The sequence below is a fragment of the Natrix helvetica genome, assembly GCF_964273705.1.
Source record: "Natrix helvetica genome assembly, chromosome: 1".
NCBI lineage: Eukaryota > Metazoa > Chordata > Lepidosauria > Squamata > Natricidae > Natrix > Natrix helvetica.
Genome location: NC_138548.1, coordinates 120,177,655 through 120,204,272, shown reverse-complemented (window position 1 = coordinate 120,204,272; position 26,618 = coordinate 120,177,655). Strand labels below are relative to the sequence as shown.

The following is a 26,618-nucleotide window of genomic DNA, read 5'->3' as shown; positions in this document are numbered from 1 at the left end:
TACGGGTAGCCCAAGCAGATTTTTGCAGGCTTATTTGCAGTAATTTTTTTATTGTAGATATAAAGAAAGTTAAACAGTTAGGGCATTTTTCTTCCCTTCATACCACAAATTTGGCCTCCTTCTCTGTATCCTCCTTTGTTCAGATAGCTGGAAACTTTAGGTCAATGTCAGTGGTGGGAATTCAAACTTTTTTACTACCAGTTCTGTGGGCATGGCTTAGTGGGTGTGGCATGGGTTGGTGGGTGTGGCTTGGTCGGCATAGCAGATACTGTAAAATCTCCATTTCCTCCCAATCAGCTGGGACTCAGGAGGCAGAGAATAGATGGGGGTGGGGTCGGTCAGAGGTGGTATTTACCGGTTCTCCGAACTACTCAAAATTTCTGCTACTGGTTCTCCAGAATGGGGGAAGATTCTGCTGAATACCAACTCTGGTCAGTGTTGCTTAAAGTATGGTCCAGGGAGCCCTGAGGAGCTCCCATGACCATTTCAGGGGTCTACAAAAATAAAAAAAAATGCCAGATGTTGATACTTTAAAGAACATTTTTTTAAATGTGTGGAAGTTACACACACATACAAAACCCCCGGTAAACCTAAGGCCATGATATAATGCAATATCTGTATCTTTCTGCTCTGTGTGTTTAATGGATGGGAGACTGAATGTATAATTGTTAAAGAGTTCCTATTGGTTAATTCTCTTGGTTCTCATTGCAAGAGCAAAACAATGGTAATCTGTGGGGCTGCCCCATTATTATCTAAAGATTGGGCTTGATCATGAAGGATTGGACAGAGTATAAAATTAGTGAAAAATTGTCAGGACAGGATCAACAAACAAAATGGTGGACAGAATCTGGTGTACTGGTAGGCATTATGGGGTTTTTAATGCTTTTGAATCTCACACACAGATGCCCCGAGCATACAGAGATTGTTTGCAATAGGCTTTGCTCTGGGTCCCCGCGCGAGCACTTATTATCCCTAACTCAATGAGCTCTGTCCTGCTCCTAGAAATATATACACTGTATGAGCTGAAATCTGACTTTTGTAGTTCCCATGGCAACCAGAAATATTGAGCGGCTTGTCTGTGGTTAACTGTTCATTAGTCACAAGTGAAACGGTTCCAACACAAGCCTGTCGTTTGGGTAGTGAATGCTGTTCTTGAGAGACTGATGATGTGCCTGAATGCCTTTCTGGTTACCTTCATTTTTAACTCTTGGTCTTCCTCAAACAGATCTAGCACCTGGACTCTTCCAAATTAGGCAATGCTGAGCATGATCCCATCTATTCAACTTTTTGTTTCCTTTATGCTAGCTGCAATTCATCTCTTCTTTTTTTCTAATCTGGCCATTCTGTCTCAGAGATATCCATAGGGTGCTTTTGCGCCCGCTAAACAACCAAGAATAAGGTTGAATGTTTTTGAGGTCTGATAGTGTGAATCCCTTTGTAAAGGAAGCTGGGGCCCAATTCTAAACCATTAAGTCTTTAAAAAGGCACCTAGTGAAGCACACTCCAAGCCATCGTTGAGAAATGACGCAAAAAAACCACATCAGGAGGGAGAGGGAGAGGAAAAGCACTCGGTCTACTTCCCTGCCCCCTCCCTTCACCCATAGCAGGTAGCAGAAAAGCCACGGCAAGGACAGAAAAAGGGGTGCTTGCGTGCATCGGATGTGGTGGAACAGACTAATGAGAGTCACGCAACTTCTAGGCTTTATCCCACTAATGTTGGTGGAGATGTGGGGTGAGTAATTTTACAAGACTATGCTATCTGCGCAAGTTCAAATCTCAGCAGGGAGTATAAATCACGTAGAGGCTTCTATAAGGTCCCAGTTGCTAAACTTAAGCTCCAGCCCTTTCAACTTAATTAGACAAAGACTAGACAGACACTCCTGTTGGGGCCAATTTTTTTTTTTTTTTGAACAAGGGGTATGTGAAGGCCTTTCAATACTTGGGGGAAAGATTAAGAAAACACTGAGTTCTTGCAGTTTTCTTCCATCTGGAAAGTTTTCAGACCTGTCCCATTTCTGGGAGGTTTGCATGTAATGTTCCCATATAGCCTTGCTTCATCTGGCAAGAAATTTGGGTTAGCTGTGTGAAACCCAGGAATTCCAATATCACTTCTGCACAAGGCCCTTTGTCGCATATCTTCTGCTCCGTCATCAATTCTTCCCCAACTGTGGTGGGGCAGCTGGATTTGGAGTTTTCACTGCAGGGTTCATATCTTTGATGTTCTTTTCTGTGACAAAGTACCCCATGTGCTTTATTTAAAATATTCCATTCTTAAGAAGATTATGATTAATTTTTTTTTCATGCATATAAAGTGTTTTAAATTGTTGGGGAGTTGTTGCTGCTATCTATATTTTTCACAAACTTTGTGGGCTAACTTGCTAATGACCTCTGTTATTTTGCTACAAGTTTTGAACTATGTTTTTAATTGCTCATATTTTATACAACGCTGATAACTTTCTATAGCCGGCAAAACACAAGGCGCATATATATTTATAGAGAGCCCTCTTCAGGGCACTGTGAATGAATGTAATGCCTCTGAGATTGCTGTGATTTTGTGGGGTCAGTAATAGGCTAGTAATATCAGAGTCTCAGCTTGAGCACATACAGGTAACTTGCAACCATTTATTTAGTGATCATTTGACGTTACAACAGCACTGGAAAAGATGGCTTATGACAGGTTCTCACAGGGCCATCACAATATCCCCACAGCCACATGATCTAAATTTGGACATTTGGCAACCAGGGTATATTTACTATGTACAGGTAGCATCCTGGGATTAGGTGATCAGCATTTGGGATCTTCCCACGTATGGTCCCACCATTTGGGACCTTCCCAGCCAAGCAAAGTCAATGGGAGAAACTGGATTTGTTTAATAGCTAATAGCTAATGCTATTAGCTAATCAAGCATTAACTATATTATATTTCTAAAAACTTTGAACATTTGAGAACATTTGAAAAATATGCTCAGATCATTCCACTTTCTAGATGAAAGAAATCTAGGTTTCAATATAAAAGCATAAGCCATCCTAGTCAACCTAGCCAAAGAAGAAAAACTGATGTGAAAATGCACATTAATACAGGTTGTAATCTATGTGAGCGCTCCAGAAGACCTACCCACCATATAACTGCAGCCATTAAATTGAGCTGTAATTAAATATGTATATAGTCTGGGAAGAAATTTGTTGCTGAATTCTTGCTACTTATTTGTATCAAGTGTTGATTCATTTTGAACCATTAAACCTGTCTTCCTGTTAATATATCCACCCTACCCGGTCATTAATCAAGAACTCTTATCTGTTCACACCTTCATTATATTTTAATTAACTAGAGATCATGAATTGTTTCTACTTAAAATTGGCAGCACTAGCAGAAAATCTGTATTTCAGCACAAGGCTGCACCAGTCACTCAAGCTACCCACAGAATATAATTATTGTAAATTTTTAAAAAAATATTACCTGTGTACTGAAGATGGAAGGGTGATCTTAGTTACAAGTGGAAAATCAGAATAAGGAAATCAAGTCACTTCTTGAATTAATTGCAGTGGGAGGGGGGAAGGCAAAGTAGGATGGTTTTTTTCTGTTGTAATCTAAGCAAACTGCCTACACTACATTTCCTGAAAAAAGTTAATTTATATGAATATACTTGCCATGGGTCACATTTAATGTTTTCCTTTCCTTTCCTATCTTATCCTATGCTATGCTATGCTATGCTATCCTGTCCTGTCCTAACGTATCCTATCCTATCCTATCCTATCCCTTCCCCTTTCCCCACTTTCCTTTCATGTTAATGCAGGCAAAGTTCCACAACAGTTTTGTATATGGAATACAACTATACCTCAAAAATATTATTTGATAAACTGATCTTATCCAAACCCGAGACATGAATTGAATGAGAAAACTACTGTTTCTCATAGTAATGTGTTTTTAAGGGAAAACAAATTTATTTTCTAATTCCTTTTGGACACAAGAGAACCAAATCAGGGCAGTATGTTAGAGATTGTAACATACACACACACACACACACACACATTTATTTATCTATCAAATTTATAGGACAGCCCATTTCACACGGTGAACATGTAACAATTAAATAAAACAATAAATATATAAAAACAATCATTAAAAGCAGTTATTACTGTCAGATATTACACTACACAAATATGCCAAAAATTCATGTTTAAACTCAGAGTCTTGTTTTCAATTCACATCAGTGCCTAGTTCATCCTACTTCAGCACAAAGAAAAGAATGCTCCCATAATGTACTGTTCTTCTGGTATTCTGTAATTCTCTACAAATAAACTAATGTGTTTGGGGATACCATATGTTGATTTTTGCATCTTTACTTTGTCATGACACAAGATATTTCTTTTCTCTTTACCAGATATAAAACGTCTTGTGATTGTATTTAAAATGGATGATTACACTAAAAATGTGAAGCATTTTGGGTGCTGAACATTACACTTATTATTTAAAATAATAAAATTTAGAGTAATTACTTTTTGAACTCCCTATCCTTGAATATGTTTTCAAAAAAAACCCTCTTCATTATATTAAAAAAAATCCTTTCCACTGCAGCTGCTAGTTGTTGTTTTGTAAATGCAGAAAGTTTATCCCACTTCACTAAGGAGTCAACAGGTTCTAAAATATATATATGACATATTTATTTTCTTAGGGAATGTTTATGTTTATAACTAAAATGTATATATTTATCACACAATATATTTATTCATTGAGAACACAGTTGTATATAAATAGAAACTCAGATAGTGTGATTCTATCTTTCTAAAATTTACACTGTCTGATGATGAACTGTACTGCAAAAACATAAAAGCAGAATATATATATGTGTGTGTGTGTGTGTGTGTGTATGTATGTATGTATGTATGTACACACACACACACACAATATATATATATATATATATATATATATATATATATATATATATATATATATATATATATATATATATATATATATATATATATATATATATATATATATATATATATGTTTGTGTTACAACCCCTGGTATGACCTAATATGGGAGGGAGCTCACTCCTCCCTCTTTCTGTCCTCTCGGCTCATCACAGAAAACCATCCAGGCAGAAACCCATATTTTTATTTTTAATGTTGTCTTTTTATATTTGTGTTATATTTGTGCTGATAAAATAAAGGGAGACTAGTATAGATCCATTTCGAGCTATTTAGCTATTTACTGAATCCCAGTAAGGGTATGGCTAGCTGATGAGAGCTAAATAGCTCGAAATGGATCTATACTAGTCTCCCTTTATTTTATCAGCACAAATATAACACACACACACACATATATATATATATATATATATATATATATATATATATATATATATATATATATATATATATATATATATATATATATATATATATATATATATATATATATATATATATATATAATTGGGAAATGCATACCAAATTTGTAAAAATTCATCTTATTCCCACCCATGTGATGTCTCTGAATACTTTTTTTTAAATGCCATAGAAATTATAGCACATGACGAAAGTTCTGAATTTTCATGGGTGGATGAACATGCATTGTGTGGGCTTAAATCTGCCCAGATTTTTTAAAAAAATCTAATTTAGATTATGAGAAAATACACAGTTGGCATATACGGTAGGAGACTCACCTTGGCCAAAGACTCTGAATTCTATAGAAAATATAACTTTGGATAGAATTATCTATTATACAGTTTTAAGTGTAAAAACGCTCAGCAAATGCTGTCACAGCAAAAACACTAAACCCTTTCTGTGCTAGTCGGCACTTTCAATACCTCTCCTTGCCTGCCTCTTTTTTTGTGTTTGTTTCACATAAAATTTGAAATGATTGTCTACAATTGGAAGGAAAGTAAAAGCATTTGTGCGTTGTTTGTAGAGGAGATGCAGCATGTATGTGTATATAGGGATTTACAGGCCCTGGAAATAAATTGTTTCAACTCCTACCCTCAAAACAATGCCATAGAGTGGCACACCAGAACAACTAGACACAAGAAGAGTTTTTCCCCAAACACCATCACTCTGCTAAACAAATAATCCCCTCAACACTATCAAACTATTCACTAAGGCTACATTACTATAGCTATTAGTCTTCTCATTGTTCCTATCACCCATCCCCTCCCACTTATGACTGCAGGATTGTAACTTTGTTGTTTGTATCCTTACGATTTATATTGTTTCCTAGTATGATTTGATTGCTTACTTGTACCCTATGCCTATCATTAAGTGCTGTACCTTATGATTTGTGATGAATGTATCTTTTCATTTATGTACACTGAGAGCATATGCATCAAAGACAAATTCCTTGTGTGTCCAATCACACTTGGCCAATAAAGAATTCTGTTCTGTTCTGTTCTGTTCTATTCTATTCTATTCTATTCTATTCTATTCTATTCTATTCTATTCTATTCTATTCTATTCTCAATAATCCTGGTCATGGTTGTCTCAAAGGTGTTTTTCCAAAAGGCAACTGGACTTTGTTGTTCTTTTCTTTGAAAACATTTCACTTCTCATCCAAGAAGCTTCTTCAGTTCTTCAGGAAAAATAAACAAGGAAGTCCAGATGCCTTTCAGAAAAAAAGCACCTTTGGGATACAGCATGAAAAACAAGTCACACAAGCAGACATTGGTGGAAGTGAGCTCCCTCCCTCTCCTTCCCTCCCTCCCTCCCCCCCCCCTCTCTCTCATTTTGGGAGCAGGTTTGCTTATCTTTTCTTTTAAAAAAGAGAATTCATTAAAGCTCTTCCAGGCTCTAACTTCTCCTGCTTGAAAAAGCAAGGGATTTCTTCAATCACTTTTAACTGAATGAGGCTCTGGTGCAAAATGCAAGCACTCTGAGTGCCTTGGCCTTAGCCATGCCAGCTGTGGATGAAAGGCAGTCTTGCACAGAGTTCCCAGTACTTATAAACAACAGCATGTTGAGCAAATTAAATTAAAAAGAAAAATGCTACAATGAGTAATGTCAGCCAAGGATGCGCATACTAACCCAGAGCTGGGCCTGCCTGCAGGAGCCTCAACAGAAGGGACAGGAATGATAAAAGCAGATCCAGGCAGATGATGGGGAGAGGAGCAAACGGTAGCGGTGTCCACAGAAAAGTCAGAATGGCAGTGGCAATGTCACCATTGAAGCCTTGCTCCATTTCATATGAGCAATATGCCATATGAGGTGGGGGGGGAGAGGGATGAGTTTTGATTGTGTAGTCATGGTTGCCAGGTAAAATCTTTTGGGGGGTCTCACTGTAAATCCCCCTGCAGATATACCTAGCTCTATATTCTGGCCCAGTGTGTGCATACCTGACATTATACATTATTCATTGCAGCACTTTTCCTTATAATTTAATGTAAATATAATTGACAGATGGAACAAGGGACCAGGTGAGTGTGTACATTTTATTCTTTTCACTTTAAAATCATATCATCCTTTTTCAACACCAGCAATAACTGACTGAGGCTTTTTCTCAGGAAATATGTTTAGAGTCAGAATTCAGAAACCAAAATTTCAACTCTATTCCTGGAGTTATACCCTTGCTTTAACAAACGTGGAACCCCACAGGTGCAGAGTTGGCAAACATCCAGTAGCTTATTTGTTTCCCCATTATACTAGAAATAGCTGAACAATAGAGCATAGAATGGCAGAGGAAGGGAGAAGCCATACATATGTACAACTGAGGCCCCCACCAGATCAATAAGTCCAAGATTTGGACGTACTGAGCTCCACCACTAAAGGACTATGGATTTTTTACTGTATTTAAGGAGATCAAATTATGAGATTCCCCAGGTCAGGTCAGAAAAACGACTCTGGGGACAGTGTAACTTAATCTTTCAACCTCCATGAGAAATTTTCCCATTTTCTCATAAATAGAATTTTCTCATTCCATTTTTGGGTTCCTTCTGCAAAATCTAAAACTATTTGGGAGAGGAATTGAATCTGGAGAAATAGTATTAGCAAAAGGATCAAAATCTAATTTCCATGACATATTCATTTTAATATAAATAGCAGGAGTCTCCAGGTGCAATAAGTTTTTTTTTAATTGTGCCACTCACAAGATAGCTGATGCTAAAGCTAGAGCTATTCCATGAAAAGTCACCCCGCTTTAATTAACTTTGTCTTTTTGGTAAAAACTTGATCATTCTGAAAATCGGTGCATGCAGTAGATTTCCAGGCTCACGTCAACTATGCATTAAAAGTTCTTAGCATTCTTCTAAAAATCATGCTTTCATTTTTTGTTAATTTCCCCTCAACATTAATATGGGAACTAATTATATTATTCAGTGTGTTGGATTCAAAGTTTATATGTCCAGAATTCCATCAATTATTTTCTGTATACTCTTCCTTCATCTTCCTCTACGTGTTTTTAATATACTTTTTAAAAACATATTTAAATGCCTCCCTATTTCTTGAAAAAGAAAACTTGAAGCAGTTTATAAAATTAAAATCACAGAATCATATGAAGTTTAAAGGGACAGATGAAAACACCGATTACACTCAGGGTTTTAAATTGCCCAATAGAATTAAAAGCTTTTCACATTATGCCTCAAAAAAAACAAGCTATATTCAAGCAAGTCTCTCAAGGAAGAATATTCAAAAACACGCATTGTGCGCTGTATGTTCCCCAATCTAAGCTGGCTGTGAGGCTCCTTTGCTGCTGCTAATGAGGATCATAGAAGAATTGCATTGATAGTGGATGTCCAGTCTAGAGGAGGATTAGCAGCAGAGGTGGGTTCCTACCGGTTCGGACCAGGTCAGCCAAACCAGTAGTAACTTGGTGGCCTGGAACCGACAGTGATCCAGGCCTGCCATGCCCCCAAACTGGTTTCTCTCGGGGGCGCCATGGATGCCACTATCTTGTTTTTGCCTTCTGCGCGTGTGTAGAGCAATTTTTGTTGCAGTGCACATGCGTGCCGCATCCCTGAGCGAACCGGCAGCAGTGACGGTCAGCCCACCCCTGATTAGCAAGCCAATGATCTCATGAGGACAGGTTATACATGGTGCCAACATTCTGGCTGAGGATTATGGCAGTTGAAATTCAACTCACTCATGAGCATCAGGTTGGGGAAGATCATTCAGAATACGACTGGATATCTGACTATGCAACAATCTGATTAAGTAAAGTTTGGGGATCACCAGGTTTTTATAGTTTCAGATACATGGAACCATCAAGTTATGCCAACCCATGGATGGGTGCTTATTGGGAGGCAGAGTCGATCCTGACTGTTTAAAGGATTTCCCCATATGATAGATGCCTTTGAAACCATGCTTGTTGCCTTAGCACTTTACATGTTTCTGTTTATTCATAAAACATTTGGGGTGTTTGAACCCACCTGTTCAAATGGGTACGTGTTTTGAAATTCATATATTTGTTCTGTATTATTGTGGCATGCTGCAGGTGGGACAATAATTTATTTTTGAGCTACAGAAAAAGCAAGACAAATAAGTACAGTTGTAATTAAGTAAGGTTTTTTTTTAACATTGTGTTGTTATCATTCTTGTTTATTCTGTTGTTGTTGTTGTTGTTATAAATGACCCAGAGTCACTTTGAGTTGAGCAGCCCTGTTAATAAATAAATAAATAAATAAATAAATAAATAAATAAATAAATAAATAAATAAATAAATAAATAAATAAATAAATAATAAATAATAAATAATAAATAATAAATAATAAATAATAAATAATAAATAATAAATAATAAATAATAAATAATAAATAATAAATAATAAATAATAAATAAATAAAAGATGATAGATGATAGATAGATAGATAGATAGATAGATAGATAGATAGATAGATAGATAGTAATAGAGAGAGAAGATTAGATGCAAATCAAAGCCATTTCAGTGAAATCTAATCTGAACTCTTCATAAGAGCAAACCACGTTTCAGGCAGTATGTGGGCTGTTTATATACAAGGGTTTATTATAGCTTTCTTTTGAAAAGCATTAGATCTGTGTTTTAAAAGGAGGCTCTGACAGAAGACAGTGCTAGACACCACTAGTCTTGTACTGAGAAGAAGGCTAATTTAATAGAAATGAGGACTTGGTTCTGCCAGCTTTGTTTTTGTTAGCTCTGTCATAGATATGTGCAATTTCTACAGCTTCTGTCAGCATTGAACTTTACGTGGCCATGTTTTAAAAATATTTTTATTTAATGGGGTAGGAATTTGAGCTACTCCTACATTACTTTGCATAATTCTGAGTGTTTGTGGTTGCGAGGTCACAATGCAATCATTGGCCATTTGCTACTAGCATGCACTTGATCCCTTACTTGCAGTAAACCATAAAATAGACACATTCAGTAATACCTTTGTTACACGTACTCATTCCTGTCAATGCAAACAAATACTGTATAGAATTCCACAAGTGCAATTCTGCATGTCAACAGACAGACAACAGTCCCCGTGTTAAAGAATTTCATGCAGTCACATTTCCTTTATAGCATTTTTACTTGTTCTTAGGAGATAATAAGATGAAGGAGGGATGCTGGAGGAGGCAATGTCTCCCATACCTCCTGCTCCACCCAACCTTTCCTCCATGAGTGTGATTTGGTGTCAAGCCCTTTGAGGCTGGCTCTCAGCCCAGTCCTAGAATGTTGTCCAGAACAGGAAACAGATTCTACAAGAAGACTAGAGAGTTTGGGGTTGTTTCTTGGTGGTCACCTCCACGATTCCCTATATTGCAAACTCACTGAACAAGAACTACTTGGATGTCTGGAGCGATTTTTATTGCTTGTAGGTAAATAGAGCAGAACGTCGAAGAAACTCTTTGCTTTTTCATTCCGCATACTCTGTCACGCCTGTGATCTGTCTGCTGGGTCAGTTTTGGACAAAGGTCACCTTTAATACTCTTTCAAAAATATACCAGAGCCATATTCAAAACGAGGAATGACAAGGAATGACCATAAAGGCAATTTGAAAAATGGGTAAATAATTGGTCCAGGATTCTACTTGCATTCACCCAACTACCCCCTGCTGCACATTAAGGAGGCTGATTGCTGGATGCATTTTCCACTGGGAGATGATGTGGACAGAAGTATAAACCACACTGAGCGGTTCCAACTAACTACTGCCCTTAAATTGTACTGCATTAAAAATTAAGGACAGGACCATTTGCCAGCCTCTTTACTCAGACAGAATAGAACGCAATTGCCAGGACAGTACAATTCATGCTAATATATTTTCATGTCAATTCAAGGATTAGAAGAAAGCACATTAATAGAACTATTATGAAGCAAAGCAATGAGTGATGAGCTTTGGGAATGGGCTCTTTCAATCATCATGTTATAAAAGGACCACAGCTTTCCAGAAGTGGCATGCATCTTATAATATGTGGGGTAAGCCCTGGATGGATTTGGCCACATTCAGTAAAACCTGGAATTTAGCCAGCAAAAAGTGGAGCCAATTACAAATTAAAGAGCTAGTGGACTGACTCTTCAATAATTCCTCTCTAGACACGAGAGGATTTGAAACATCCCACAAGTGCTCCAGACAGCTGCTCCAGATGAGGAGACTGCAAGACAATAGTCTCTAGTGGGTTTTTAGCACTGGGAAATCAGGGGAATAGCCATCTCACTCAAACCATGGTTGAAAGGACACCAAGTCCGCATAATTCCTTTTTAAATCATTTTTTGAAATTGCTTGCATTTGCTTCCCAGCTATTAGGAAGCTTTGGATCAACGTGTTTTTACAGTGCCAGGTGAATTTTCTTCCATTCTTAATGAAAGAAATTTTAAATACAAGATTAAGGGCATTAAAAAATGGAATAGATGGCAAAAGGCGATTAAAACTTTGATTTTAAAAAGTTACTAAGGGACCAAGGGTCCTGATAAATTTAAAATAAAGTGTTGGAATTAATTATAAAAACTCCTTCCCATGGGAAATTTGTTTTTAATTCCTTTTCAAAACATAATATAAGTAGTCAATTTGCCACCACAATAGGACTGGAAAATTCATCATTAAGTGGTAGAGACATTAAGTGAGGCTTCATATGACCCACCCAATATTATAACCTTTTACATCACAGTCATTAAGCAAACCACCATTAGGCAAGATACCATGTGACTGTGACTTGAGATACAATACAATACAATACAATGCAATACAATAGTAGAGTTGGAAGGGACCTTGGAGGTCTTCTAGTCTACCCCTCTGCCTAGGCAGGAAACCCTATACCGTTTCAGACAAATAGCTATCCAACATCTTCTTAAAGACTTCCAGTGTTGGGGCATTCACAACTTCTGGAGGCAAGCTGTTCCACTGATTAATTGTTCTAACTGTCAGGAAATTTCTCCTCAGTTCTAAGTTGCTTCTCTCCTTGATTAGCTTCCATCCATTGCTTCTTGTTCTACCCTCAGGTGCTTTGGAGAATAGTTTGACTCCCTCTTCTTTGTGGCAACCTCTGAGATATTGGAACACTGCTATCATGTCTCCCCTAGTCCTTCTTTCTCTTAAGCTAAACATACCCAGTTCCTGCAACCGTTCTTCATATGTTTTAGTCTCCAGTCCCCTAATCATCTTTGTTGCTCTTCTCTGCACTCTTTCTAGAGTCTCCATATCTTTTTTACATCGTGGCGAAATAGATCTTCCCTACTGGCTTTCCTATTAACTTTGCTTGTCAGAACCTACCTGGAGAGGTTATAAATAATGATCACATGACCACATGATGTTGTGACAATTATAAATGCACAATAGTTCCAAAGCATTTGAATCATGATAATGTGATTGAGGGGACTCTACGAAATAAGTGCAAGGACTGATTGTAAGTCACTTTTTTCAATGCCATCATAACTCTGAATGGTTGCTAAACTAATTACCATTAAGCAAGGACTATCCATAATCATAATATAAGATGTTAAAAAGTGGACACTTGAAGGTAGTAGAGAGAACTAAAGATTATAATTAAAGGAGAAGAACACGAGTGAAAAGGGACAAAGAAAAAGTGAAAAGAAACGAAGTACTGTACTAGAAAATTATTTGAAGGGACTAAAGTTCAAAATTGTTATAAGTAAAGGGAAGGAATACAAAGTTGATTTATTTAACCAAGTTAGAATAGATAGTTTGTTATCTGTTGCAACGCCTGATGTTTGCCGACATCAGGACTGAAATGATGAAGCTTTAAGGATTAGTTTATAGACAAGAGATGGGATATGAAAGAAGAAATCATTTGTTGTATTTAAGAAAAGGTGACAAAATTGTTTGAGCATTGTGATAAGGCTAATTCACTTCTCTGCATATTTTTCTTTTTCTTTATTGTAGTCTTATTTTTCCTTCCTATTATTCTTTCTATTTTTCTATTTTTCCTTTCTTTTCTCCACCTTTGATTTTTTTTCCTTTTTAATCTTTTTTTCAGTTTCTACCTTGTTTCCCTGAAAATAAGCCCTCCCCGGATAATAAGCCCTCCCCAAAAATATTGCAACAGAGCAGCAATCACGAGCTGACCACGCTTGCTGCCTCCTGCACCTCAAAAATAATAACCTCCCTGAAAATAAGGCCAAGTGCTTATTTGGGGGGGGGGTCAAAAGAAAATGTGTTATTTTCAGGGAAACATAGGGTGGTTTTTTTTGTTATTGCAATATTTAATAAAATTACTATTAAAAAAGAACTTAGCCAGTGACACGACATCATTGGGAATTTCTTTTTTAATATTATTTTAGCAAGATGCTTATGACAAGATTAGAATTAAATTTGGAAGTAATAATAAACAGAAAAACCACTTTGCATGAATATTTATCATACTTTTAGAGGCAAAGTTTTCTTGTTGCATTTTGTATGTTTCTTTGTGGTGCTTTAGGATAGTAAAGTGCTCTGAACTTATGGATGCAAATGCTTATATGCATACATACCACCTTTAAACCAACATGCATACTGGTTAGCACACTCTTGCCTTCAGCCTATTTCAGTTTCACATTTTAAATTTTATATTACTTTTTTTTTCAGTGGTCACTAGTAACAGTGGACAAAGTGGAACTCCTGAAGGTTAGTAATTTACTTCATTATCGGGTTCAGTTTTAGAGTCAGGACAGAGCCTGTTCCTCTAGCTCTTTCCTCTGAGCTAAAGGAAGCATGTCATGTAGGCAGCAGAATGAGAGAAACTGTAGAGAGGAAGGCAAGATCCTGGGTGACAGATCTTTCATATCTCCATCAAGGTCATCTGTCTTACTTCTCACAAGAACAGTGGTGGTTGATTGAAAGTCTGTTAGCACCTTCCAGCATCTACTTCTCTAGAGGAAAATACTCTTTATGTCACAAGGCTTATTTTATGTCTTTTTCTTAAGCTCCTTAAGCGATCCAGGTGTAGAAATATAAAATTTACTAACTGCGTAGCATCTCTGCGTGGAATGAGGAAGGGGCGCCATTTTATTTTTTTTGCCTCAGGCACCAAAATGCCAACTCCTGATTAAGGAGCAAGTCTGAACCCAGTGGGAATTATCTTATGTAAATACGCATAAGCTTCGCTTGGATCTAATTGTCATGAAAGTATGGGAAATATGTTGATTGGTAAGCTTGTGGTAAATCTTAGTTCAGATTTCAATTTGTCTGAAAGGGGGGGGGGAAAGCAAGTAGATATGTCTTTTTCAAGACAAATAATATTTCCTTTTTCATTTTTACTTATGGTTGTGAAGCCCAGCTCCTCTTAAATACAGTACGTTCCTTTTCTTTTCATCTTTTCATAATAAGGAGAGGCATGAGATGTATAATGTTAGGGACTCTGAAACCCCACTTACACTGCCTAGCCATGTTTAACCATGGTTTAATAAATAAACCATAATTGGTCCACAAATCTCATTGAGCCTAAAGCAAACCAATCATTTTATACACGTGCGGTCCCAACAGCCCCAAGAGGAAGAGAGAAAACACTGCAATGTATCTGCCTGGGTCTTAATAATTCCCCTTTTTTTCCTATCCAGAAAGGGATTTGAGGCTTAATGGTACAGGCTGCAGATGTTCTGGGTGGCTGGAGGTGCTTCATGCAGCCACATGGAAGAGGATTGACAGCAGAAATTTTACACAGCAGAATGCAGAACTTGCCTGTAGACAACTTGGTTGCCGCTTACCCTTGGGGATCTTGCAACCATATGTTGAAGAGTTGGAGAAGCACGAGACTTGCTTGATGACCTGTCAAGGGAATGAGACAGCTCTCAAGGACTGCATAGCCTGTGATTCCCATGATTTCTTCTCTCTGGGTGTGTTCCTAGTTTGCCAACAAGGTATGTGCAACCAACCCCCTTCCTATTTGCATGCTTTCTTTGAACAAAGTCTGGGTCACATGGGGGCAACCTCTGAGAAACTAATGTTGCGATTGAGTTGAATTGGAAACCAGTCATAGAGGACCGAATATGGATCTTGCCTCATGTCTTAGGAATTCAGTGCAAGAATCTTGAACAGTCGCTCAGCTTCAGGAAGGTTAATGCATTTTGTGCTCTCGACCAGAGATTATGAGCACTTCAATGGTGGGTTTCAAAATTTTTTAGAACCTCTTCTGTAGGTGTTGGCTGCTTGGTGGGAGTGGCTTGCTGGCCATGTGACCAGGTGGGAGTGGCTTGCCAGCCATGTGACTGCGTGGGCATGGCCAACTTGTAAAATGTGGTGAAACTCACTTAACAACGCTCTTGCTTAGCAACCAAAATGTTGGCTCAGAAACTCTGGCATTTGAAGCACGCAAGTCTTAAAGCTGTCAAGTTACAAGACCCTTGCACCCCTAACCCTTTAGGAAAAAAAAACCCCAGGGGTGTTCAAACTTGACAGCTTTAAGACTTGTGGACTTCAACTCCCAGAATTCCTCCTCTCGCTCTTCATCTTGATGATGTGCGGATGGGTGGGGGCAAGGAGCTGGAACCGGTTCTAAACAGCATTATAGATTTGTGGAACCTCTTCTATAGAAGAGGTTAGAACTAGCAGGAACCCACCCCTGGAGTATTTCCACACTGGCACTGCTTCCCTTCCTCAATCCTTCAAAAACATTTGGAAGAGGATCTGAGTTTTTTTTTTTTTTTTGCAGCTTCCCAGCATGAGAGCACTGTGGGTAGGAAGTAAACAAATCACAACCTCATAATGTGTTGCCTCAGGTCTTGCGGCTATAAAAATCCTCATGATTCCCCTCAACACAGAAAGGATAGAAAGAAAAGACATTAAGTATGGGTAATTTTCAGCACTATGCTCCCAGCAGACTCCCTATACCCAGATCATAGTAAGCACAGACACCGCTCAGTTCAGTTAGCACGTAATATACTTTGACATTTATTTTTTTTAAATTCAACATCCTTCAAAAACAGTTAACTGGCAATACACAGCAAAAGGAAAGCAAAAACAGAGAGAATGAAATATGATCAAGGAATAAAAAGGCAAAGGACTTAATGTCAACAATCTACATTAACATGCATTTATATATCAAAAGGGCACAGAGCTTCCCAGAACAATGGAAATGATACAGTGGGCAATTAGCATGGACAGTACTAAAAACAATATTTGGTGATGCTAAATGTCAGCTTTCCTATATATACACACACAGCCAAAGAATAGAGATAGCAAATACCACATCAGCTGATCCTTCTTCTATTTTGCAACATGAAAAAAAAGACAGGGGTGGACAGGGGTAATGCATCAGTGGTGGGATTCAAAACTTTTTACTACCAGTATTGTGGGCGTGACTTGGTGGGCATTGCTTTGTGGGCGTGGCAGGGGAAGGATACTGCAAAATCCCCATTCCCTCCCCACCCCACTAACCTGCTTTCCAGCTCCCTTCTCCTGTTCAGGGCAACAAAAGAAGGTCAGCTGGGAGGCTGGGAGGCAGCAGGGGCAGGGTCAACCTATTTGCTGGTTCTCCAAACTACTCAAAATTTCCGCTACCAGTTTTCCAGAACCTGTCAAAATTGGCTGAATACCACCTCTGTAATGCACCCAATATTAGGGACCCAGACTGTCTCCTTGAGGGCTCTTCTTACTTGTATCCTTGCTTACTTGCCTAGACTATTGAAGGAGAGGAACAAAACTGTCAAGCTGGCTTTTCTCTGAGGTGTCTCCTGACTCCTCAGTTGAGTCTGAAGCAAGTTGGCTCAGCTACCGAAAAGAAATGAAGGCACAGGATGGAGGACTACCGTAATTTAGATGTGGCATGAAAATCTTTTTTTTTTTTTTATAATAAAATTTTTATTGGTTTTTCAAGATTTATAGGGAAAAGGGTAAATGGACAGGTATACAAATTTTGGCAGTTGCAAAGTGTGTGAGGCCCCCCTCCCTCCATACCCATAGTATACATTTATATATAATGCATTAGTATATAATTGATTACAATCAGCATATTAGTTCTATTATTAAATTCAATCAAATTAAACATTACAGTATAAAATCCAAATATAATTCCATTTTCACTTTCGGTCAGTTTATAATAATATGATTTTCTTGTTTATTTTTGTGATCTGAGTCTTCTTGCTATTGCCCCATCTCCCTCCACTGGCAGAGCTCTGGCCCCTCCCGTGTCCTGCGTGTCCGTTGTGGTGTCTGGTGGTTTCTCTAGGAGTGTTTTATTTTTTTCCATAAAGGCCTGCGCCTCTATGGGTGAATTAATTCTAATTCTTGTCTCCTCCCAGAATATCAGCATACCTTCAGGCATCAACCATCTAAACCACACCCCTTTCTGGTATAATTTATTCGCTAATTGCGAATAATTTTTTCTTTTTTCTCTAATCTTCTTAGGGATCTGCTTCAGAATGGTTATCTCCATATCATGATATGTCAATGCTTGCCCCCTTTGTACACCCAGAATTTCATCTCTTGTGCTTTTTCTAAGGAATTTAATGTGAACCTCCCTGGGTACATTGTGTGTTCTAGCGTAAGCTGAGTTCACTCTATAAACCAGGTCTATATCCCACCCCATCTGTTGTTTTTCTTTGTGTGTGTAGTCAGCCAGAATGTTTGTCATGATGTCCCTTATATTTTCCCCATCTTCTTCTATAACATTTTGAAATCTAAGATAATAGGACATTCTCTCAAATTCTAATTTCATCTGTTGGATGTCAAGATCTTTGTTCCCTTTCTGCACAGCTTCCACCCCCCCCCCCTCACCTCCTCCACCCCCCCTTCCACAAGATCCAGTCTTTGTGAGTTCTTATAAATTTGGGCTTGATTTTCTTTAATTTCATCTTTCATTTCCCTTAGCTGTTTCTTGATTTCCTCCTGGCCCTGTAAAATTTGTTGAAGCATTTGTTGAAAGTCCATCTCTATAGTCTTAGGTTGCATCAGTTCTGTTATCTTTGACTGTGTGGCTGGACTGGATGTTACAGATGTTGGAGCAGACGTGGCAAAGCCAGGTTTCCCAGGAGGTGGTCTTTTGGATGCCATCCTTTATAACATTAGAAGTTCAGTCCATATATAAGATAAACAATTAGAAAAGAAGGGTAGCCAGGTGAGGTCCGGGAGCAGAAGAACCAGGCAGAAGAGAATCTCTCTAATAAGTCTGGCAATAGATGAAAGGTTTCCCCTAGAAAGTTCAAAAAGTACCAATCCACAAGAGATTCCTCTGGGAGACACGGAGACAAAGACCGGAAGCCTGAATTTTAAAGGTGGAGTCAGGTTTCACAATTCATAAAGACAACGGAAGTGTGCCATCTTGCCCTGCCAGTTTTGGACACAGAGGCATAACAAAGTTTTAAAAAGTTCCAAAAGTCCTCAAATCACAGTAGAAAGTGAAATTAAGTTGAAAAGAAAATCATCTCAACCTGGGTGAGGCTTCATTCGTTGGCTCTCCCCCCTCCTCCTTCCCCGGGGGCTGAGAGCAAAATTATTCCTCGCCGCTTGTCCAAGGGGGGGGGGGAACCCCCCTCCCTCCAGCCGCGCCTCCAGAATACTCCGAAAGTTGTTTTTTAAAAAAAGCTGAATAATTCTTCGTGCATAATAGGGAATGAAGAGAGAAGCAACCTCACCGCACCGCAGCTGCTTCCTTCTATTGTTGCATTCTCCGGTCGGCTTTAGCGAGGCGCGAGGCGCAGAAACGCGAAGCGCCCTCCGATCTTGCTCCCCGGTGCCTTGGGCGCGCGAGAGACCGCCCGCCGCCGCTGCAGGAGCTCCCCGCGATGCCGCCCCTCCGGCAGGACCCCTCTAAGGGGTGTCCTGTGCCCCCCAAGGAGTGGGGAAGCCCACCGGAGAGCCGGAGCGGGCAAAGAGCTGCCCGTCGCCGCTGCCGCCGGAACCGGAACTCTGATGTGGCATGAAAATCTTGTGCAGATGTATCTTATTTAGAGCATTTCCCATAGAAAGGAGGAATAAAACTATACAATAATCTTTTCATAAAAGAGAAAAATAAGAAGGGATATCAGTTAATAAATCTCAATATGTTTTGAAAAAGTTGAAGTCTAGCTAAAGCAAAATGAAAGGGACAAAATGAATAACGGAATTAATGTTCAACTTGCTAGCAAGCTGTGAAGCCAAAGTCATAGCTGAGTACTGAAGAACAAGTTAAGGTGTTCCGGAAACTTTATCTCTTGTTTTATTAATCTAGGTGAAATATTAATATAGATTGCTAGTCCATGTGTATGCTATATACTATATGCTAAATAAAATAAATGCATTGGGTTGAAATCTTTCTTTCTAAAATACTTTGGATTATCTTTATCATTTCAGCTCCTGTGCAAACCACCATGGTACTCCAGCCTACAACAGCACCAGTGGTGACCTCCTCAAAACCCTTGGGTAGGAAAATCCAAATCTTTGCTGATGGTGACAGTGAATTAAAATTATATGCTACCTTCCAACAGTAGTTATTTTTAGATCATTCACAAGAACATGAAGGCAGCAGAACTTTCCCAGTTGTTCCCACTCTAAAAACATTTCAGAATAAAAAAAATATTCTTCAATTAAGATATCTTGATTTTGTCAAATTTTCTCAAGGCTATAAACCAAAACTGCCTTTGACAACTAAGTTGGCTAATGCTGATAGAGTTAATATTAAAAACAGCTGGAGAATATTAGCTGTCTACACTTTACGTATCATATCTAAATTATTTATAAGGAAGTATTTATGGTCTCCATTGGAAAAGTTAAAATACGAACACAAAACCTTGAGTTTGACACTTGTACTGTTAACCATACTACTGCTCCATTAATTGATCAGTGCCTTATGTTACCTTTCACAGATCGCCCAAGGATAAACATTGAAGAAGGAACCTCCTTGTGTTCAGGGATTCGGGAGCCAGATTTTGGAGGCTACGAGAAAATGCTTTGCCTGAGTTTACAAAGATGGTGGGATAAACTGGTACCCGGGACCTGCCAGGGAGTAAACTGTGAAAATCCAGGACACAAGGATAAGAACAGGAAAAAGTCACTGCACCACTGGGAGAAGCTGCAGTGTGAGAAAAGGAATCTTAGTGTGGGTAGCTGCTCAGCAAGCACACAAGAGTGCTTACATCTAACCCTGGTTAGATGCTCAGGTGAGCAAACCTTACTAGGAGAGCACCCTCAGTCCCTCCGCTGCTTTTCACTTGTGCTCATCATTTAAATTACACAAAATTGGTCTTTCAGTGCAATTATGGGAGGGCAATTTTGTACAAAGTGGTTGAGTAATGCACTACAATTCTGGAACTGTACCAGCTTATGAAGGAATGGTTATATTTTCTAGTTTCCATCCCCATTTTTAAAAAAAGAACTTCCCTGTGCTATTATTCCAAGACAGGGAATTTTGTTCCTGAAATGCTGGATATGGTACAGGCTTCATATTTATTAGATTTACTATCGGATCTGTCCATCTGATCTGCTGTGTTATTACAAACAGTAAAATCCAGAATTCTACAAGCTCACGATGGCCCCCAATACTATGAAAGAGAGCTCTTTGTTTCTTGAATAATCTGAAAGGGAGATATGAATTATACTGATAAGAAAACGGTCAACCTAGTATTCTGAACCTGGATGTTCAGAGGCAACCTAATGGGTGATAGATGGTATGTGGTAGCTAGTATCTAAATGATATTTATAGTGGAAGCATTCCAGTACAGGAATTATTCCTGTACAGTCAGGCTAAATGCTGGAAGGAGGGGAGGAATGAAGATATGCAAAAAGGAAGAGGGGGGATGGGAATCATTCTGGTGCTGAAATATTGAATGAGAGGGCCTAAAAGCAATAGTATTTCTCTGAAAATGAGCTGGTTGCTATTGAAGATACAGAGCTCTTTCAGATCTAGCTACAGTCCCAGTATCTATGTGAAATGAGTTATCAATTACTGATCATTCTGCATCTTAACAGGGGCTTGCAATTATAAGTGTTAGATCTGGGCAACGAGAGACAGACTACGGACACGAAGTAACTTAACAGCTCATTTATTAGTAGTAGTAGTGATCCAGCTTGCTCTGTGGTCGGAGGGTTCCCCTTTTATAGGGATGGGGCACGCCTTTCGACCAATCAGAGGAGTACCTGTTTCCCGCTGTAGGAGCGGACCAGAGGGAAGACTTATCCCGATATATGTTAATATCTAACACCCCTCCCCTCCTAGATGGGACGTTGCGGTAGGTGACATAGTCCTTTAGGTAGGTGGGTGTTTGTCTTGCTCGGGAGGAACGTCGTAGTTCAGGTTGGGTTGAAGTGCTTGCAGGACTGGTTTCGTGTTGGTTCGAAGTAGTTGCAGGATCGGGTGCTTTTTCTATTTCCGGTTCTGGAGGTCTTGCATTTTCGTTGCTCGTGCATTCGGGAGCTTGTTCGGCTGCGTTGACGGGGGGTTGCTCAGCTGCGTGCATGTTGTCCTGTCCCCCGCTTAGCTCGCCGGTGTCATTGTTCTCTGCGATGGAGTTTTCCTGCGGTTGGCTCCCTGTAGACAGGAAACTTTCGCCCTCATTCCTTAAGTTGGAGTGTGCTAGGCGACCTCGAAGTTGATCGATGTGCCTTCTCCAATTTCGCCCATCTTCTAGCTCCAACAAATACGATCGAGGACCCATGATGCCAATGACCTTTGCCGGCATCCACAATGTTCCCCCTGTGTAATTTTGAGCATATACTGCGTCTCCTACTCTAAAAGACCGGACTTTACTTGTAGAGTCTGGGGGAGCCGTGGCAGAGTAGTTCGGGTGGAGCCGGTCCAGGTGAGACCGTAGGCGGCGACCCATGAGTAGTTCAGCGGGGCTCCTACCCGTCGTTGCGCTCGGGGTAATGTGTTGGATGAGGAGGTAATGGTCAATGCGTGTTTGCCAATCCCCTGGACCCATCCTAGCGAGGGCCTCTTTCGCGAATCTCACCATTCTTTCTGCCTGCCCGTTGGACGCTGGATGGAATGGCGCGATGAGGGCATGCCTGATTCCCAACCCCGCTAAAAATGTTTCAAACTGCATGGCCGTGAATTGGGGCCCGTTATCTGATACTAGGAGATCTGGTAGACCATGGGTGGCGAAAAGCCGCCGAAGAACCTTTATGACCGCTTCTGCCGTGGTTGACGTCATTAGGACTACATCTAGCCATTTAGAATAAGCATCTACAACTATGAGGAAGGTTTGACCCTGGAATGGCCCTGCAAAATCAATATGTATACGTGACCAGGGTGCCTTGGGTTTCTCCCATTCTGTGGCGGGCGCTTCCGGGGGTGCTGGTCTCGACTCCTGGCATGGGTCGCAAGTGGCCACCCACTCCTCTATTTCTTTGTCCATATTTGGCCACCACACATAACTTCTCGCTAACGCTTTCATTCTCACGATCCCCGGGTGACCCATATGCAAAGCATCTAGTACATCTCTTCGTAGAGCATAAGGAATAACAACTCGATCCCCCCACAACAAACATCCCTGTAATACGGAGAGTTCGTCCCGTTTTGACCAAAACATTTTGAATTCCGGGCCCACATTTCCCTTTGGCCACCCCCTCCATACCCAAGTTTGCACTTGCTTTATTAAATTGTCTTTAGAGGAGAACCTTGCAACATCGTAGGAAGAAACCGGTCCCGAATCCAAACAGTCAATGAGCAATACCGGTACTTCTGGAGTGGGGTCTGGCAAAATGTCTGGTAATGGGCAACGGCTGAGCGCGTCTGCGTGTCCTAGAGTGGAGCCCGGTCGATGAATTAACTTGTAGGAGTACGCAGCCAGGAAAACAGTCCACCTGGTCATGCGTGGAGAAAGGGAGACCGGAGTGGGGCGGTTTCCCGCCAAAAGTCCTAACAGCGGTTTGTGATCTGTGATGAGTTCAAAATCGCGGCCGTAGAGGTATTCATGGAAACGTTTCACACCTGCTACGGCAGCCAGCGCTTCTCTGTCCATTTGGCTGTAGTTCCTTTCGGCCGATGAAAGAGTTCTGGAGTAGAAAGCAATGGGTGCTTCTTTTCCGTCGGGCATCCTGTGGCTGAGGACTGCTCCAACCCCGAAAAGCGATGCGTCGCAGGTCAATACCAGCGGTAGGGTCTGACTGTATTGAACAAGCAGTGAGTCAGTGGTGAGCAGGCGCTTTACCCCGGCGAATGCTGCGGCTTCGGCTCGTCCCCATCTCCATGGTGCGTTCCTCTGGAGTAGACGGTGTAGTGGCTCAGCAACGGTCGCCTTCTGTCTCAGAAAAACGCTGTAGAAATTAAGTAGTCCGAGGAAGGCCTGCAACTCGGTTTGATTTCGTGGTGTGGGGGCGTCCTGGATCGCCTTAATTTTCTTTGCAGTGGGGTGAATTCCCTGACCATCAATTCTATAACCCAGGAATTCTACACTAGGCACGTTAATTTGGCATTTTTCTTTTTTAAGGCGGAGGCCCTTCTCTCTGATTCTGGCCAAAACAGATCTGACTCTTTTGTTTAGTTGCTCCTCGTTTGCAGCGGACACCAAGATGTCGTCAAAATATGGGACGACTCCCGGTATCCCTTGCAACAGTCGTTCCATGACGCTCTGGAACAATCCTGGAGCAATACTTACGCCGAATTGCAGCCGGTTGCATTTAAACGCTCCTCTGTGCGTCACTATAGTCTGGGCCTCCGCTGTGGCGCTATCAACTGGCAGTTGCTGGTAAGCTTGTGCCATGTCTAACTTAGCGAAAACCTTTCCCGGCCCCAATGAGTGCAATAGGTGCTGTACTACGGGCACCGGATATGCACTCTGTTGTAGCGCGACATTAATTGTGCATTTATAGTCGGCGCAGATGCGGACTGATCCGTCTGGCTTAACTGGGGTCACGATAGGTGTCTCCCAACGCGCGTGATCTACCGGCTCAAGGATTCCTTGTTCCACTAACTTATCTATCTCCTTATCTATTTTTGGGCGGAGTGCAAAAGGCACTCGTCTCGGTTTAAGTCGGATTGGCGCCACATTGGGGTCTAAATTGAACGATATTGGTTTACCCACATACTTACCAAGACCGGGGCTGAACACATCCTCGAACTCCTTAAAGATCTTTTCAGCGCTGCTGTTTCTCACGGCGTTGATTCCGGTGACTTCTAATCCCAGGGCTTCAAACCAATCAAGCCCCAGAAGGTTCTGCAATGGCGCGCTGGCGATGGTCACGGGCAGCTGGGCTTCGATGTCCTTGAACCGGATGTGGAATGTGCCTTGGCCCACGATGGGGACTTGGTTCCCCTGGTAGTCTCGTAGCAGGACGTCTGGAGCGCGCAGTTGGCTCTTTCTGAGGCTGGGAATGGCCTGTTTCATGAATGCCCATGAAATGATCGTCAGGGTTGATCCTGTGTCAACTTCCAGCTCGCAGGGTGAGCCCTCCAAGAGGACTGTGACTTTCAGCCTTTTGGGCCGCTTAGGGCGGACCTGATGTATCGTGGTGAGATACGTTCGCAACTCCTCTCTCTGGGTCAACTCTATCTCATCGTCAACATCCTGAAAATACTCTCGTTGAGCGTCTTGGTAGAACGCTCTTTCAGCTCTCTGTGTGAATTCTCTCTGGGGATACGCTCGCTCACTTCCTTGTGAGTAATCTCTCTGGGAATACGCTCGTTCAGCTCTTTGGGAATTTTCTCTCTGGGTAAACACTTGTGGATTTCTCTCTGGGCGCCCTTTTTGATTTCGCCAAGCCCCTGGGTTGGGCTTCTGTTGGCGGTACATGGGTGGCTGCCCTGAGGCAGGGACTCCGCTCCGGCACACTCGTGCGATGTGCCCAAGTTTGTTGCAGTGCGAACAAACAACGTTCCTGAACCTGCAAGTAGACCTGGGGTGATTCCCTCCGCAGCTTGCGCAGGGCGGCAAGCGGGATCCGGGTTTCCCCCCAGGCCTCCAGTGACTGCTCTGCATCAGGTGACTGTCCTCGAACTCGGGATCATCGTAGTCGGGGCTTGTGTCCTCGTAGTGGACTCTGGTTTGTCTCGGTGCTGGCTGGGTTTCGCTGGCCCCTCGTTGTATGGTCACTGCTGATTTCTCCGCTGATTCGGACGCTCTTGCTTTGTTCAACGCTGATTGTAGGGTTAGATTCGGGTTGGCTAACAGCTTCTTTTGCAACGAAATGTCTCTTATCCCACAGATGAATTGCTCTAAGATATGCTCTTCCAAGTCCCTGTATTCGCAGTGGGCTGCGATTCTTCGTAGAGCTGCAACATATTGATTAATGGATTCTCCCGCCTTCTGAGTCCTCATGTTGAATTCCTTGCGGCAGACATGGCGGGAAGGTTTTGGCGCGTAATGCGTTTGCAAAGTCTGTTTCAGCGTCGCCCATGATACTGCTTGTATTGGAGTAGGCGCGGAGAGGTCTCTGGCTGTATTGAAGACTTCCTTTCCGCAGTAGCCGAGGAAAATGTTTTTCTTCCTTGCATCGGTGACCCCCGTGTACTCATTTGCTTCGAGGAAACACTCGAAGCGAATCATGAAGGCTTCCCATTCGTCGTTTGCTGGGTCGAAAGGAGCGGGGGGAGCATGCATCGCCATCTTCTCAGTTTGAATTTGCCGCGCTGCGGTGATCTGAGATGGCTGCCGGAATTTCTGCCGAATTCCTGGACTGGATCAAATCCGGAGATTCTTGAGGTAGCGTTCTTCGTCCTATCTGTCTCTCAATCCCACCTTCGTCGCCAATGTTTGATCTGGGCAACGAGAGACAGACTACGGACACGAAGTAACTTAACAGCTCATTTATTAGTAGTAGTAGTGATCCAGCTTGCTCTGTGGTCGGAGGGTTCCCCTTTTATAGGGATGGGGCACGCCTTTCGACCAATCAGAGGAGTACCTGTTTCCCGCTGTAGGAGCGGACCAGAGGGAAGACTTATCCCGATATATGTTAATATCTAACAATAAGCAATTTCAGTATTTCTGTGTCACATCGTATTTGTGGGCAAGGAAATGTTTCATGGCAGGAAATGTAACTTCTGCAGGGACAATGTATTGCACTCTGTGCTTAAATCCTATAATCCTTTTGAAAGGAGACTTGATCCATGCTGGCCTCCCCCCATGTCATCCTTTTGGAAATCCTGTCACAATAGAACTGCCAGTATGCCAGCATTGGGAATTTAAAGGACAGTGGAAGGCTTCTAAATCAGTTCTTAGCCATCCAGACTGCGAAGATCAGTAATTGGTAGATGATTCTTTCCAAGTTTTAGATTCACAAACCTATAGATATGCTTGTTTTCATAGCATCTTGATAACCAAATAGAACTGCAAATAATCATCAAGTCTTCAGCACATTTTCAACACGTTGGGAAGTAGAAATCCTAG

General features: G+C 41.0%; 1 protein-coding gene across 4 annotated transcripts in view; it reads left to right on the top strand.

Moving 5' to 3' along the window:
* The first annotated feature begins 717 nt into the window (after positions 1-717).
* The window catches only part of CD5 (CD5 molecule), a 39,179-nt gene continuing 13,278 nt past the window's right edge, over positions 718-26,618 (top strand). The window contains exons 1-6 of one of the 4 annotated variants that reach the window (XM_081939267.1): positions 740-858; positions 11,228-11,366; positions 13,969-14,007; positions 14,940-15,239; positions 19,648-19,716; positions 20,160-20,453. In XM_081939267.1, coding sequence (XP_081795393.1) covers positions 11,279-11,366; positions 13,969-14,007; positions 14,940-15,239; positions 19,648-19,716; positions 20,160-20,453 — 790 coding nt within the window. In that variant the 5' untranslated portion in view covers positions 740-858; positions 11,228-11,278. Of the gene's footprint in view, positions 859-1,618; positions 1,733-11,227; positions 11,367-13,968; positions 14,008-14,939; positions 15,240-19,647; positions 19,750-20,159; positions 20,454-26,618 lie in introns of those variants that run through there. The other 3 variants (XM_081939265.1, XM_081939268.1, XM_081939266.1) reach the window with 3 other exon arrangements.